At 33.2% G+C, this 16751-nt stretch overlaps 2 protein-coding genes and 1 non-coding gene across 5 annotated transcripts in view; 1 reads left to right on the top strand and 2 right to left on the bottom strand.

Moving 5' to 3' along the window:
- Positions 1–2097, bottom strand: part of LOC125256702 (cartilage oligomeric matrix protein) — a 34512-nt gene extending 32415 nt beyond the window's left edge. The window contains exon 1 of one of the 2 annotated variants that reach the window (XM_048172900.1): positions 1250–2097. The gene's annotated coding sequence lies outside the window, so the exon portion shown is untranslated. The remainder of the gene's footprint in view (positions 1–1249) is intronic. The other variant, XM_048172899.1, reaches the window with a different exon arrangement.
- trnay-gua lies at positions 1284–1370 on the top strand. Its single transcript is given in 2 exon segments — positions 1284–1320; positions 1335–1370. It is a non-coding gene; the product is annotated as a tRNA-Tyr (tRNA).
- Positions 2098–3062: 965 nt separating the features above from the next.
- nuf2 (UF2 component of NDC80 kinetochore complex) lies at positions 3063–15713 on the bottom strand. 2 transcript variants are annotated; one of them, XM_048172520.1, is made up of 14 exons: positions 15588–15713; positions 15230–15357; positions 12481–12555; positions 12311–12387; positions 12165–12226; positions 9312–9409; positions 9059–9132; positions 7874–7967; positions 7298–7360; positions 6744–6881; positions 6458–6598; positions 4937–5112; positions 4479–4614; positions 3063–4361 (listed from the first exon to the last, which is right to left on the bottom strand). In XM_048172520.1, exons 2-14 carry the CDS (start codon positions 15350–15352, stop codon positions 4254–4256), a joined length of 1365 nt encoding a protein of 454 aa, XP_048028477.1. In that variant the 5' UTR covers positions 15353–15357; positions 15588–15713; the 3' UTR covers positions 3063–4253. The 2 variants fall into 2 exon arrangements, with proteins under 2 accessions (XP_048028477.1, XP_048028476.1); XM_048172519.1 differs by having other exon boundaries at positions 15520–15606.
- Between the last annotated feature and the right edge of the window lie 1038 nt (positions 15714–16751).

Raw genomic sequence — 16751 nt, 5'->3', positions numbered from 1 at the left:
TTCAGAAATCATTCTAATATGCTGATTTGCTGCTCAAGAAACATTTAATGTGTACAATTGTACAACATATTTGTGTACAATATTTTTTTTCAGGATTATTTGATGAATAGAAAGTTCAAAAGGACAGTGTTTATCTGAAATCTAATCTTTTGTAACATTATAAATGTCTTTACTGCCACTTTTGATTGATTTAATGCATCCTTGCTGAATAAAAGTATTCATTTCTTTAATTTCTTTTCAAAAAAATAAAAATAAAAATTCTTACTGACCCCAAACTTTTGAACGGTAGTGTATAATGCTACAGAAGCTTTGTATTTCAGATAAATGCTGTTCTTTTGAACTTTCTATTCATCAAGGAATCCTAAAAAAAAAAAGTACACAACTGTTTTCAACATTGAAAATAATCATAAATGTTTCTTGAGCAGCAGATCAGCATATTAGAATGATTTCTGAAGGATCATGTGACACTGAAGACTGGAGTAATGATGCTGAAAATTCAGCTTTGATCACAGGAATAAATTACTTTGTCAAATATATTTAAATAGTACACAGTTATTTTAAATTGTAATAATATTTCACAATATTACAGTTTTTTACTGTATTTTTAATTAAATAAATGTAGCCTTGGTGAGCAGACGAAACTTCTTTTAAAAACATTAAAAATCTTAGTGGTTCCAAACTTTTGGACTGTACTGTATATATTTTTTTTTACATAGGATTGAGGGTTGAGGACACCAAGGAGGAAGGGGCCCTATGTTCACTCGTGCACAAGGGGGCGCCATTGTGAACATGGTTTTGACCAATAATTGTATCAGGCTGCGAGAAATCCAAGCCAATATCATCAATGACCATATTTTCAATGACATCCAATGAGTCTCTCTGTCAACATTAGGTCGAATCCTCAAGAAAAATCAAATATACATGAAGCAACTGTATCGGGTACCATTTGACAGAAATTCAGAGAGAGTGAAACAATGAGTATGTGGAGGTATTATTGTTCATCTTACTATGGTGTGGTATTGTGCACTGCTCATAATGTTCTGGCACAAAAAAATACTGTGCAATAGATATTGAATAGCATCCTACTGTGTTTCAGAGAGTCTTGTAAATGGATGCTGCAGAAATTCAACATGAATTTATATATGTGGATGAGGCTGGATTTAACCTTGCGAAAGTCAATCACCAGTGTGCCAGGTGTGGGGATTACAAATTTAAGAATCTGTTTAAGATTTGACAGAACTATAAGAACCTGATAGCTTGTGGTCCGTGTTCCTGGCAGTGTGCCTTCGATAGCTCAGTTGGTAGAGCGGAGGACTGTAGTGGGAATGGCGGCAATCCTTAGGTCGCTGGTTCGACTCCGGCTCGAAGGAGGTTGTTTTCACACGCGCACATTTTCTCCGCGTCGCTTCTGAAAGAGCTCAGAGTGCGGCGCGTTCGCCTCGCGACAGCCGCTGCAGGGTAAAAGGCAAATCTCCAGACATGTATATATCTTTTATTCCAAAAGCTAACCTTACATGAAGCATTTTCCATTTTCATTCAGAGATGCATGCATGCTTCGTGACAAGCATTCCAACAAAGCAAACTAGCGAATAATCATGAACTATTCTGATTCAAAATACATCTATATTTTATAAGTTTTATTATTATCTTAATCTGACAGTCCAAAAAATGCTGTTTTTCTGTGATAACGAAATAATGCGATTTTTCAAACGCAATTATTTGTTAATGACCAATTCATCCGCTGCACGGAGCGTTCTTTAGAACTTCCGCAATAATATAAGCCAGCTGGAAAACTTCCGGTGAAATGTCACTCGGTGGTGTGCTGAGCATCAATATAGTGTAATAAATCAGAATATAATCACTTAAATAATCAGGCATTGCATTAATTTAGTTATTCAAATGTAAGACAGCATAAAAAATAAATAAATAAAGAAGTACCTCATTGTTCCTCCTCAGCTAAATTCAATTTGACCATCGGTTTTCACACTTTCGTGTCAAAAATTAAATATTTTTTGTACACTTTAGTTAGATTCATTGAATAAAATGTTTGTTTTGCCGAAATCATTGAGCTTGAGCTGCACTGACAGCTTCAGTGATTATAAAGGGAAAGTGCGGCGCTCGCTTTCTGTCTCGCTTTCATTATTCAAGCTAAACTATTGAATATATGCGCAAATAAATGCTACTCTGCCGCCACCTGCTGGTTAAAGTGGTAATTATTGTCTTTTTTATTTTTAAATAAGTGTTTTCTGTCAAATTTCCTACATTTTTAAACGTTCAGTTTTACAATGGCGTCAATCTCAGAAGGATGAACAAATAATGTTTGTGGTCATCACATTAAAAATACATTTGAAGTGCTGAGGAAAAAAATGCATGTGCGTGTTTAATTACAGACAGCTTTTTTTTTTTAAATGGTCCCATTAGCTTTGTCTTTATTGCAATTAATAAAACTGGTTTATTGGCAAATTAGGTAAATGTGATAACTGCATTAAAATATGAATTCAACATTAAAAAGTCAACCATTGATGGTTTTGTGTCGATATACAGCAGCGAGTACAGAATGAACAGTTCAACCAGGAAGTGACCGTGCTGAACCCTCATGTGGTGTTCAGGTCATTTTGACCAGTAAAAGATTTTCTTTTTCTCGAAAATACTAGTTAATGTTATCGCATTGGACTGAAACTTCATGACTTTGTTCACACAGGGTATAACTACTTCTCAATTTTTTAAAAAAAAATAATTTTCATAGTTTTTTGGGGAGCTTTTTTACCTTGTCACACTTGTGGTATACAAAAAATTGCTTCTAAATCTCTCATTATGCTATATTATCACCAAATACTGGATTCAATCTTTTTGTCAACTTGTTTCCTGTCATTTAGGACAGGTTTTGTATTTCTTTTTGCATCCGATTAATTATAGGCCTCATTTATCTGAGAGTAGACCCCTCAGTTTTTGAGTGAAAAAAAAAAAGTGTTTTTTGTGGACAATTTTGTCAATTTTACAAAAAATATTTAAAAAATTGCATTGTTTATCACACTAGTGTGCTTTAATGTTTAAACATGAAATGTGTTTTTAAATTTTTTTATTTTGGTTTTTATTTAATACAAAAAGGCACAAAATCTCACTTGTGGTGTTCCTGGTCAAAAATGACAGGCCTACAAAAATAGCTTATAAATGACTCGTTACGCCATTTTATCAGCAAATATTGGATTCAATCTTTTTGTCAACTTGATTTCTTTAAATTAGGACAAGTTTTGTATGTATTTTTTGAAACTGACTGATCTGAGCCGATATTGGTCAAAAATTACCGCCTATTGGAAATGAATGGGAGAGTTGAAAAATCACAGAAACATTTAGTTCATCATGTTCCTGTTCACATATATACATGTGGGCGAGCAAAAATAAAGGCCTCGGACCTCTGCATGTGTGGATGCATGCATACTCGTGCATCCGTGCACACACGTTCATGTACACAAACAAACTATTTTGAGTAATACAGGCTTTCTTTTGCACAGAGATGAACTTTATCCTCAGATCAGTGAGGCCTACGATCATTCAGTTTCAAAAATAAATACAAAACCGGTCCTAATTTAAAGAAAACAAGTGACAAAAATATTGAATCCAATATTTGGTAATAAAAAAGCGTAACAAGTGAATTATTAATAAGTTATTTCTCTGCAGGCTGTTCATTTTTGACCGGGAACACCACAAGTGTGACTTTGTGCCATTTTGTAATCAATAAAAACAAAATAAAAATTGCAAAACTGATAAAATTATCCACAAAAAACACCTTTGTCACTCAAAAACTGAGGTACATAAGCTCAGATAAATAAGACCTACAATCGATCCATTCCAAAAAATAAACAAAACCGGTCCTAACTGAAAGAAAACAAGCTGACAAAAAGATTTGACTGCAGATCAAGACTCCTCTCCTCAGAATCCAGTTGACCCCATCTTACATCCATCTTTCGCCTTAGATTTTGGGTTGACTATGAAGTGCCATCTTTAACTGGGGTCAAGTGGTGTTGTGCAGTAGTAGAAAAGGGCCCTGGATCACCCTTTAGCATAACTATAAACTTTGATTTACAGCAACAAACCAACTGTTTCCAATAAACACGTTTTATACAAGATCATTTGAACCATAAGTAACCTAACATTTAAATACAATTCTACAACATTAACAAAAATTGACATGTACAATGAAACATGACAGACAATCAACAACTGCAGGAACATGAAACGACTAAGAAAAGATTCTAGAAGTGCGATTTCATTTTTAAGGTGTCTGCATTGGTCTCCACCACAATGCTTTCAATCCGCTTGTTATACTGCTCCAGAGTTGTGAGGAGACGATCGTAGATCTCCTGCGGAAGACAAGGAATCGATATTACAACACGGCCTTAACGTTAAACAACAGCCTCAAGAACAAACAAACGAATTGAACCAAAGACAGACAGTTCAGAAGAGTTGATGAAGCACACCTGGGCTTTTTGAGTGCGCTGGCTGCACTTTTCTCTGAGCTTCTGCATCTTCTCCCTGAACTGTTTAGTTTCACGATTGCTTTCTTCTATGATTTTCACAAATTCCTCTCGTTTCTGGTGGATTTTGTCATATTGCCTGAATATAAAACATTAGAAAATCAGAGTGGTCTCAATCTTTTCAACACTGAAATAGAGCAGAAGAGTCCAACTGATGCTCCTCGATGATCCTTGTCTGTGTTTTGTTTGTAGCAGGGGTGTAATGATACACTCACATCACGATATGATACTGTCATATGGTAAAAAGTTAAAATGTACTGCTGATGAATGTATAAAGACATGCACAGCTTCTAATATTTAGCGCAGGAGGTATATTATCAAATGAATTAATGCACTGTCATACAAAAGCATCCTTCAGAAAAAGGTAAAATCTCATAGGTTATTGATGATTTTTCACTTACCCATAAATATTTTTGACCTGCTGATCTTTCACCTCTTTTTTCTTCTGTCGACGGATCTGTTGTTTCGACTCCTTGTCGAGTTTCATGGCAAGCGCCCTCTTCATCTGGCCCTCTTCAGTGCTCAGGCTCTTCAGCTCTTTCTGCAAGGCTTCATTCATGGCTGCTAATCTCTGGACCTGTGCAGGAATGATCATTTACAAAAAGGTCAAATAACAAATTCAAAAAATTATTTTAATCCATTAATGACACCAATCGTAAATTCTTTGAGGCTTTAACGGCCCAACAGGGGGCGCCAGAGTCAAACAAAAAAAGTTGTTGTCCTACAAATTCATGACCTCTTGATTGATCAACAAAAAAATAGGTGTCATTTTAAAGCTTAGAAGCTTCGCTCTATTGCGAATATAATGAATATGACTAACTCTAAATAAATTATTTTAAATTTGCTATAATATTAGAGGACAGTTTTTATAGTGTGAAAAATGGCTGCTTTACTTGCAGTGTGGTCTGTAAAAGCATCATAAATATCTGATAATCTTTGTTATATATCATTGAAAAGGTCTCAACTAGCAGAATACAAAAAGCATATTTGTTTCAGTTTGTGACGAAACTATACCAAGTATTTGTGTAAAAAATAAAAATAATAAATCGCTGCATCGCAACAGTACACAGATGAGGCTTTTGTGTTACGTTTTGCTATATGACATCCCGAAATACCATAGTAAATTACAGGTGTTTATTTAGAGCAGGTTATCTTGATTCAAACAAACCCAAACACAATATAACAAGAGTGACAAGACATGCTTATTTAGCCATTAAGGCTGTAATTTTAAATATTTTATTTATATATGCTTTATTGTGGCGTTTACACATGTAAGTAGTTCTTTCTTATGTTCAATAAAACACTCACTTGTTTGGAGAGGTGATTGAAGCTACCATGGTTTCAAATGCCTTAACTTTTGATAGCTTTGAGATATCAACACAAAATTTGGCTCAGATGCAGCTGACATGATTGTGCACAAGTCCAAACCTGATTTTATGAGCTTATATATATATATATATATATATATATATTTATATTACACACACTTTCTAATATTCATCATGTCAATCATCAATAAATCAATAAATTGAATCAATTTTTCAGAGTTTTTCTCAGCAGTGATGTCACAGAAGAACCTCTAAACATGATCAAAAAAATTCTCTTCAAAATTTGAAAGGTTTTCTATCAAATGGGACCATGTACTTGTTTATATCTTGTTTTTTTGTTGATTTAAATGCCATTAATTTTAAGTATGTCACTTAGATGTGAAATCATTAAAAAGGTTTTCTAGTGTTTGGTCAACAAACTCTCATCATTGGTTAACTGGCAATGATGAAAACACGGACGGAATCCATTCATAAAAACGGAATTTCCTCTGTAACGCAGAGTATTACAGAATTTATAACTTAAGCTTTCCATAACAGTTTGCTCCAATCAAAAGTCAAAACCCCTTGCAAACGTGACGCGTCTCTGAGCTTTACCTCCTCTTTTTGCTGGTTGGTCTTGCACATGCTACTCTGTAAGTCCTGCAGCTGTTTGAGCAGGACCTGGATTTCTGTCTCCACCTGACTTGCACACTGGACCAGCATCTGGAGCTCCACCAACCGTTCATCGGCCAGCTCCTGTCACGGACACACAGACACACGGGGAAACAGCAGGCCGTAAATCTACTACCAATAATCAGTGAGAGAACAAATATCTGTTTAAAACACTTGTATCTTGTCGCAAGCACATTTTCACATAACCTAAGGTGTGGAACATACATACTTTTGACAACTTAATGCTCTTCACGTTCTCTTTCATCTTTTCCATCTCATTTTTTAGCTCTTCAGGCGACTCCACAATCTGTGACTTGAGCTTGGATATCTCGTCCTTCAGTGTCGCCACATCCAGTTTCCTTTGAGTCTGTAGGGGTAATTAAAAAAAGTAATATAAATAAAAATACAAAACTTTTCATCCGTTTTATTTTAGTATCATTCAGATATATATATATATATATATATATATATATATATATATATATATATATATATATATATATATATATATATATATATATATTTCTACTTGCATCCAATTCCTCACACACACTCTCTCTCTCTCTCTCTCTCTCTCTATGCATTATTTCTAACATATCTGCACTGGTTAAAAATGATTTATTTGTATATAATTATCAGTAGATGCTATACATTTATAATTTAGAAAGTGAACAATAATTTGTGACCATTATTTTATATGTAGATTCATTTCCCCTCTCTAAACTTACATTGCAACTTTAACCCTCATACAAATTAAAGTCTGATAAATGATCTGATACATACCAGTTTCTGTGATATCTCAGCAATTTCCGTCTTGCACTGTGCAACCTTTTCATTCATAGCATTCTAAAGAGAAAACATTCAAAGTTTAAAAAAAAGAAAAAGATTCTGACAAGAAAAAAAGCATGCAAGATCAGCATGAAAAACACTTGGCCACGTGATACCAGTTTTAAAGCATCATGTTTGTGGTGAACTTGGTCAGAATTGTAAGATTCATAATTCACTTACACAACACAAACTAAATTCAGGGTGTTTTCAGTCCTGCGGATCATTTGTTTTGCTCCGAAACGGTGAATAAAATTTAATGGAACATTTATAAACGGAACAAAATTTGTTCATACAAATCACATGAGTTCATTCAAGTGATCTCAGACTGATTTTATTGCTGCGGATCCGAGTGCAATTGCCATGTTCATATATGCCTAAGGAACTGAACTAAATGAGAAAACGCAGCAGGTTCTGAAACAAACGCTCCAAACGAGCCATGTGTTAAAACACCCTTAGGTGATATTTTATTTGTAAACTGCAAACATCGTGTACACATTTCTGTAAGGCATTTTAAAATCATTGACATCTCACCACATCCTGATATTCATGCTGTGTGTTAGTTGTCAACTCTGCCAGAGCGGCCGCCAGCTCTTTAGCCTCCGCTTGCTGCTCTGGAGGTATGGTACTGTGAAGAGAGGATAGGATACGTTCATAATAGGGCTGGCCAAAAAAAATCGTTTTTTAAAATGTGGTTAATTAGATTATCAAAAGCCACGAATCGATTTTTTTCCGTATTTATTTCCGCAAACATTGAACATGACAGCTAATCTTATTACTAGTCTTCTCCACTAGATGTCATCCCCTTATTTACCTTGCGCCATGTTACAGCGAGAACAGAGTCATTCATTCAGTGCTAAACATGCCGGATGCAAAGAGAAAGAGAACTCGCGCACACTGTGTGAGACCTTTTGTGCGCACACACCTGCATGTCTCAGACAGCGTGAAAATAATAAAATTAATTCTCTTTCACCTCTCCTTGAGCCTAAACAGACAAATGCACTCAAACTTCTCAAAACGCCTGCATTTGCTAGTATCTAGGTGAACATAATCGGTTACGGTAAGCAATAGAGAAAGAACGCATGTGCATCATTATTGGATCCGTGCACTAGTCTTAAAGTGACAGAAGCCTAATATTCCTGCTGCTGTCTGTGTTTTAATGTTAATCAAACTACAAAAGACAGAAAAATCACTATTTTACATTTGATTAATTTATTCAGTTTCTGTACCTGAAAACTACTGTTAGACCAACATGAAAAACCTGAAAAGCACTGATTATTTCATTTGCATCTTTGTTCTATTGCTTGTTGTTTAATTATATTCATTTTATTAATGACTGTTTACTTGTCTTTAATAAATTTATATAGTAGTTTTAGCTGTGGTATCTATATTGTAACTGAGAATTGCTATATTTCACTGGTATCTAAAATATTGGGTGTCAACCTTATTTATTACAATACAAGGATTCATGGGTCAAACATGACATGGCAAAAACAATAACTATTTTATTCATTACTTTTTGTGGTGGGGCCAGTGAAAATTTAATAATTGAATTCATTATTTAAATCGAAACTCAAGATCAAATTGAGACCTTGTGAATCAGAATCGAATTGGGACATCTAAATTGATAACCAGCCCTAATAAATAAGCATCTTTTTTATTAAATAGACATTTAAAAAAAAAAAAAAAAAAAAAAGTCAAGTCAAACACTGCACTTACGTCAGTTTCTCAATCTTCTTCTCAGCTTCCTTTATTTCTCTTGTGTATGCCTGAAGTCTGTCCATATCAGACCGCTGTTAAAAAAAATAGCTTTTTAATGTTTTCCTTTAGTGTGTGATGCATCCATTTGTGCATGTATACGTTACAAACTCAGTCTCATAAAGAGATTTATTCTGTCTAACAGAACACTGATCCAGACCTGCCTAAAACACCTTGATCCACGGCCAGATATTACAAAAACAGCAAAACTTACAAAACTTTGCTGGTGGGCAGCAGCCATTTCCAGCCTCTGCTTTCTGAAGTGTAGGAAATTTTGGATTGCGCTCAGAATAGTGATTGTTCGCTTCACCTCTGTCAAAAAAAAAAAAAATTAATTAAAAAATAAATAAATAAATAAATAAATAAATCAGCTCAGCGTGACTTTTTCATATCCGCTTTAAAATGTATGCAACAAAAGTGAGACAGTGTGAGGGCACAACAGTGAGAAGTGTCTGCTGCGCAGGGTCAGTGTGAGAGTGTGTTTCAGGTCAGCTGACAGAACGGTCACCTGTGCTGCACCTGCAACTAAAAACAAAAACTTCAATTACCTAGACTCTGGCAGCCCACTATAGACTAATCTGTACTTCATAATGAACCAAAGTTATTTTAAAACTTCTCATAACAACATAAAAGCTCCCTGATGCTGTTTTGCGCTATTGCTTTGGCAAAGAATCTATCAAACGAACTAAAACTGAAAGCATGATATGGCTTTGTGCCCTTATCAAATCGCAAAAGAGTGTGATTTAATTAAACAAGAATATAGTCTGTTCTCGCTGCATGTTTCAGCACTTTGCTCAAGCGTTCAGCATGTGATCCAGTGTTTTCAGTGTTTCAGTCTACAGCGAATGAACGTAGTGAACTCCATCTCTGCATGTGATGTTAGTTTAACATGCATTTGGCACCAATTATGCATTATTTTCACATTTGAATAATTTCCAACACATTTTTGAAGGAAGATGATTACTGCATTTCACTAGATTTATAATGAGACCTGTTAACTTTTCAATAAAAATAAAAGCTCAAGGGTTTATCTCTTGCAAGTGTACAAATTAGGACAAAAGTATTGTAATTTCCCTACTGTAGCATAAAGTAATGAAATAATCAAATGAAATGCAGTATAAAATTATTATTATATTCTTATTGGGTCACTAAGTATGCGTATACACAAATTTGTGTGTGAAATGTACATAGGAACATTTTAAGAACAAATAACGATTCACCAAAAATTTCATACCAAAACCATTCTAAATTTATGACAAAATATATGAACAACTGAAAGCACTCGTACACAAAAAAAGCACTTACTCTGTACGGCCTTATAATAGTGTTAAGAAGATAGAAATATCTAATTTAATCCAAACAAGACTATAATTACATTAAAGTATGTTACATTAATTGCATTATGTTATCCATACATAAAATTATTAAATAGTACAATTTAATAGGGCTGGGTATTGACAATTTTCACGATTCAATTTAATTACTATTCACATTGGATTATTTTGGATGTAGTATTTCAATTACAGCACATGACAAATTTTCTAGAGGAAAAAATCTCTCAACTAATGCAGTAAACTACACATGAGAGTCAGCTGGTACCACTATAATAATACTGAAGGTTAAATTAACTTATTTATAAACAAACACTTAAATTACACTCAATTATGTTTTATAATAAATAAAGTTTAGAATTACATAATCATATTTCTACTCCAATTTGTTTTTTTTTTAAATATAAAATCATCTTTTAAATAATAATCATTTTAATCGCGGCTGTCATAACTGTTTATTCAAACATGCATTAAATATTGAAGAACATTAAAAATTATAATGAATATGTAACGGTGCATATCTATATTTATCAGAATGCTTTCTAGAGCACTTTTCCAGCTGATTAATGAGTTTATGGTCACTGAATAGGTTTTTCTGAGGTAAATGTGACGTTAAAGCTGTTTTATTGACGTCTTTCCGAGGTTGAAGCACTGATTGAGCGATTACACGAGACATGATACGGATTTCAGTAAATTGTACTGTATATTTTAACATACCTTCAGATGTTCATGCATGTTTATTTCGCGCTGTAACTGGTATTAAAGCAGAGGAGAGGATGATCACATGCTTCTCTTTAACTGAGGCGCTAAAGCGATCCGTCACGCCACATTAAACAGCGCCAAAACGGTATTTATTTTTTGAATCTCATAATAAGATGGACGTCATTTGAAATCTGAGACTTTGCTTCATATCAAAAGTAACAAAGCACAAAGATTATTGTGATTTATTGGATGGGAGGAGCTACATATTCTGCTCATTCATCAACTGAAAACAGACCAGACTAATCGATTCTTGGGATTTAAGAATCGATATTGGTTTGTAAAAATCGAGAAATCAATTTTTCACCCAGCCCTACAAAATAAACTTAAATGCATTTCATCATATACATAGATTATGTTCAGCTGCGAGGTTTCTCTGAATAACGCAGATACACGCATATGCCGATGGTTGTAAATTGAGCAAAAATCTTCCGATACACCAGTGCATCTCTAGATTTATCCATGCACATATTTTTAATTTCACATGCCCCTGCATCATTTCTAATTTCTGTTTAGTTTAAGTTTTTCAACTCATATTTACATTTTATTTTTTCAGCTTTATTTCAATTCACAGAAATGTTTTAATGGTTTTAATTAACGACAACAACCCTGATTTCATGTGCAATCACTTAATAAAAAAAATAAATAAATAAAACAGTTATTTACAGAGAAAGCATTATGAAATTGTCCGATGAAATGCAAGCACAGCTCCATCTTCCTAAAAAGTTTCTTTGTGGACCCTGCATTAAATTGTGCCTGGTTTACAAAACAATCTGGAGTAATGTTTAAAAAACCCTCCTCTAACACAATCTAGAACATTGTTAAAAATAAACCCACTCATTCCTCATTCTTTTGCGGCACAGCCAGTGAAAATGTTGTCAGAGTAAGAAAAACAAAGGATGACTGATGCAGCAGAAATAATTCTCACTGTTGAGCCCTGCGTGTGTCACCTGATAGAGAAAATAAAAGCTACTTACTGGGGTTGAGCAAATCATTCAGGGAAAAATCATACACGTGACAAAGCGGCAAGAACTGGCACCTAAGAGAAACATACATTTACAACATTTATACATACTCAGAGATGCTGAATAAAACACTGCAACACCACAGTAAAAACACTCACATGCGCATGTAAACGCTCATGATTGGAGTAACCCACTCATACAGCATGGGGTACTGAACGTTTTCAGACAACGGCACCTGCGGAAAAACAGGAGCACTTCCAATTAAACAACAAAACTCTCAGTTTTGATCTGAAAACACAACATTGATGCAAATAAACGCTACGCTCACCGTGTAATGGCACTCAGGTCTGAAACGAAACAGAAGCTGCAAAACTCTCATGTAGACTCTCTGAATGGTTTCTGCCTGAAAATCAAACAGATTTTAAATGTTTGACAGTAATTAGAGATCGACCGATATATCAATTTACTGATATTTTCCCTGATATTTAAGCATTTTACCATAATCGGATATCGGTTTTGTAATATCAGATTTACAGATAAACGCCACCATCTTGTGGGTGTTTTGAGAATTGCGCGCAGGATCGCCATTACAGCGCATCTGAGGGGAGACGAGACAACGGCATGCACGGGTAAAGTACACTTACCTGCTTTGCTGTAATTAGTTAACTTTATTTAAAGGATTAGTTCACTTTTAAATAAACTTTTCCTGATAATTTACTCACCCCCATGTCATCCAAGATGTTCATGTCTTTCTTTCTTCAGTCGAAAAGAAATTAAAGTTTTTGATGAAAACATTCCAGGATTTTTCTCCTTATAGTGACTTCAATGGGCACCAAACAGTTGAAGGTCAAAATTAGTTTCACTGCAGCTTCAAATTGTTCAACACAATCCCAGATGAGAAATAAGGGCCGTATCTAGTGAAACCATCGCTCATTTTCTGAAAAAAAAAAAAATGGAAAATTATATAAGTTTTAACCTTAAATGCTCATCTTGAACTAGCTCTCTTCTTCTTCTCCTCTATTAGAATTCCGGCAGTGTAGACACTGCTAAGCGTATTACTGCCCTCCACAGGTCAAAGTTTGAACTAATTTTTATATGCAATATGCTAGTTCAATAGTATATAACAATTTCAAACTTTGGCCTGTGGAGGGCAGTAATACGCTTAGCAGTGTCTACACTGCCGGAATTCTAATAGAGGAGAAGAAGAAGAGAGCTAGTTCAAGATGAGCATTTAAGGTTAAAACTTATATAATTTTCCATTTTTTTTTCCAGAAAATGAGCGATGGTTTCACTAGATAACACCCTTATTTCTCATCTGGGATCGTTTTGAACAATTTGAAGCTGCAGTGAAACTAATTTTGACCTTCAATCATTTGGTGCCCATTCAAGTCTACTATAAGGAGAAAAATCCTGAAATGTTTTCATCAAAAACTTTAATTTCTTTTCTACTGAAGAAAGAAAGACATGAACATCTTGGATGACATGGGGGTGAGTAAATTATCAGGAAAAGTTTATTTAAAAGTGAACTAATCCTTTAACATAACAGCCATTAATGCACAAATTAGATGTGTTACATAAATGCCTTAAGTGTAGCTAGTTTATCACGTAAGATAATCCGTCAACTTTGCATGAATTAAATACAGCCATGAATGAGCACATGTTGGAAATAAAAGCGCTGAATTTAATTCTCTCTCTGTTGTCTGCTCATCATTAGTCTCGTGAAGTCGTCTGCATTTTGCTGTTCACTCAGCGGGTTGATGTTTGGCCACCGCATGTAACTTTTAACAAGATTCAGTTGTTTAAAACACCGTAATTATATAAACATTTACTATATAACCATTAATTCGCTAATAAACATCCACAAGTAAACAACTCTATGGAAATTAATTATTTATTATCTCCGCGAGCGATCACAGTTTGAGTATAGTTCTGTGTAAATGCATAGATAAACAGCGCTTTGTCAGCAGATATTTCATAATCTAGAACGACAAAAACATTAATAATTCTGATATAACATACCAGTTGAGAAATGCAATAAAATATGTTTTTTTATTATATTCCAGAGATTATTCAGTTATTTAACATTATCCAGTGAATTATTTTTCACTCTTTAGCTTATTAAACAGCTTATAAATCTACTAAAACTGTAGTTTAATTACATTTCTGCAAAGTTCATATATGACTCCTGTCTTTAATTTATTTTCCTCCATTTGAAAACAGACGTACATTTATTTTGCTTATTGTTAACATTAGTGTTGCTGCTGATGCTTTTTATAAATAAAATTATTTTTTGTATAGTTTTCAACAAAAACAGTTTAGTAACAGTGCACTTTTATTATTTTTGGCACTTTCAGATCCCTCTATTTATTAGTGTATAAATAAGATTTGTTTTGGAGGGAGTGATTGTTATAAATAAAATGGTTTGTTCAGTTCAGTGGTGTTGTAATCGTGTCACAAACAGAAGTATAACAGTAAATAAGTATCAGTTCTGCATATCGGTTATCGGGCACATAAAGCACAAATTATCGGTACTAAAAAAAAAAAAAAATCAATATCGGTCGATCACTACCAGTAATGCATTTACAACAGAAGCTATAAAGTCTTTTTTTCTTTAAATAAATTACTTTTATTCACAGCAAGGATCCATTAAGTTGATCAAAAGTGACAGCAAAGAGATTTATAATGCAGAACAGCTGTTTTCAACATTGATAATAATCATAAATGTTTCTTGAGCAGCAAATCATCATATTAGAATGATTTCTGAATGATCACGTGACACTGACGACTGGAGTAATGATGCTGAAAATTCAGCTTTGATCACAGGAATAAATTACATTTTACTATATATTCACATAGAAAACAGCTGTTTTACATTGTAAAAAATATTTCACAATTTTACAGTATTTTTGATCAAATAAATGCAGCCTTGATGAGCAGAAGAGACACTTTCAAAAACATTAATATTTCCAACCCCAAGATTTTTAACAGTGGTGTAACGTTACTTATTACTCAGTGCTTATCTGTGTAATTACACTGTAATAACGTCACCTTAAAATAAAGTGTAATGTATTTTGTACCTTTGGGTTGGGAGTAATGTCATTCTTCGTGAAATGTTTCGCCTCCTGTCCAGTCAGAACTTCGGTTCGGTAGAACTGCACGATAACATCCACCTTGTACACCGGGAAAGTGTTTTCAGTCATGCCTGCTGCTCAAAAAGAAGAAACTGCTAATAAACCACATTATCCTGAACATTAACGCGTCAGAGAGGCGTCGAGCGAGGCGTTGTTTACTCGCGACAGAAGCGGCTGTCAGACAATAACGAACTCCGCCACATTATAAACAACTCAAAGACACAGAACTTTATTACCCTCTTTTTCACACTGTTGCTCCGACATTATTCAAAATCTATAACAAACACCAAACTAATGTACTAACCAAGTTTACACAAACGTCCCTCGCCGTCAACTGAAGCAAATTTAAACTTTAGGCGCCTCTGTCGTCACTTCCGTCATGCCTTCCCTACGTCACGTGTCATCGCAAAAGCAGTGCGTGTAGCGAACTCTACAATATAAAAGGAATATATTTATATATATTCATGTATAAAGACCCAATTAATACAGTTAAAAATATTATAAATGTGAAAAATATTTTGTTTCAATTGGTTGTTACATCACTGCGTTCTTCTACTCACTGTAGATGTACGTATTTTATACGTTATTTTGTCTTTCAATTCAAACACATTTAATACAATTATACAAATGAACATTTCCTTTAAAGACTTTTTTTTTTTTTTTTACCAATAGTTATTCCTTATTTTTCCTACTTTCTCTTCCTTTTGTGGTAATACCCAGCCACCAACACATAAAGTAAAAAATAAATAAATAATTGAACAATATCCAATACATACATAATTAAACACTTTTATATATGAAAAATAGGGAAAAAAAGGAAAAAAAATACAAAAAAGATATTTATATCAAACTCTTATAATGACACCTAATTTATAAGTATAATTTAAACATCAATTAAAAATAATATTAAATAAGTAAATAAATAAAATAATAAATTAATAAATTAAAATGGAGGCAGGATTATATAAAAGTATTATAAAAATTTGTTATATAACACTGTAGATGTAATTTAGATGTATTTTATTATTTTTTTGTTTGTCAAATTATTTAATAAAATGTATTAATGTATTATTTAAATAAAATTTAATTATTTATTTTATTTTAGTTACTTATTTTTAATCTTATTTTATTTATTTACTTTTACATTTTTACACTTCATTTTATTTATTTAAATCAAGTTTTAGTCATTTATTTTAATCATGTTTTATTAAGAAAATATTTATTTATTATTATTATTACAGTTTTATTGCATTTCTTTTTATTTCCATTTATTTAAATCAAGTTTTAGTCATTTATTTTAATCATGAATATGTACAAAATATTTTACATTTTACAATTTTACATCAAAAATATGTATTTATTATTATTTATTTATTTAAATCAATTATTTTAACTGAATTTAATTTATTTATTACATTTTTACACTGCCTTTTTATTTCATTTATTTCAATTTTAAGTTTTAGTCATT

The sequence above is a fragment of the Megalobrama amblycephala genome, linkage group LG21 (assembly GCF_018812025.1).
Source record: "Megalobrama amblycephala isolate DHTTF-2021 linkage group LG21, ASM1881202v1, whole genome shotgun sequence".
NCBI classification, from domain to species: Eukaryota; Metazoa; Chordata; class Actinopteri; order Cypriniformes; family Xenocyprididae; genus Megalobrama; species Megalobrama amblycephala.
Note: the sequence above shows the minus strand (reverse complement) of the source record. Positions and strands in the feature narration are given on the sequence as shown.

What these genes read in the sequence shown, in the direction of transcription:
- nuf2 (XM_048172519.1), bottom strand. Translation starts at nt 15,547, where the DNA reads ATGTCGGAGCAACAGTGTGAAAAAGAGG. An exon ending in GCAACAGTGTGAAAAAGAGG is followed by an intron (nt 15,358 to 15,519) that starts GTAATAAAGTTC and finishes CTTTTTGAGCAG; the next exon opens with CAGGCATGACTGAAAACACT. An exon ending in CAGGTCAAAAATATTTATGG is followed by an intron (nt 4,615 to 4,936) that starts GTAAGTGAAAAA and finishes TTTTATATTCAG; the next exon opens with GCAATATGACAAAATCCACC.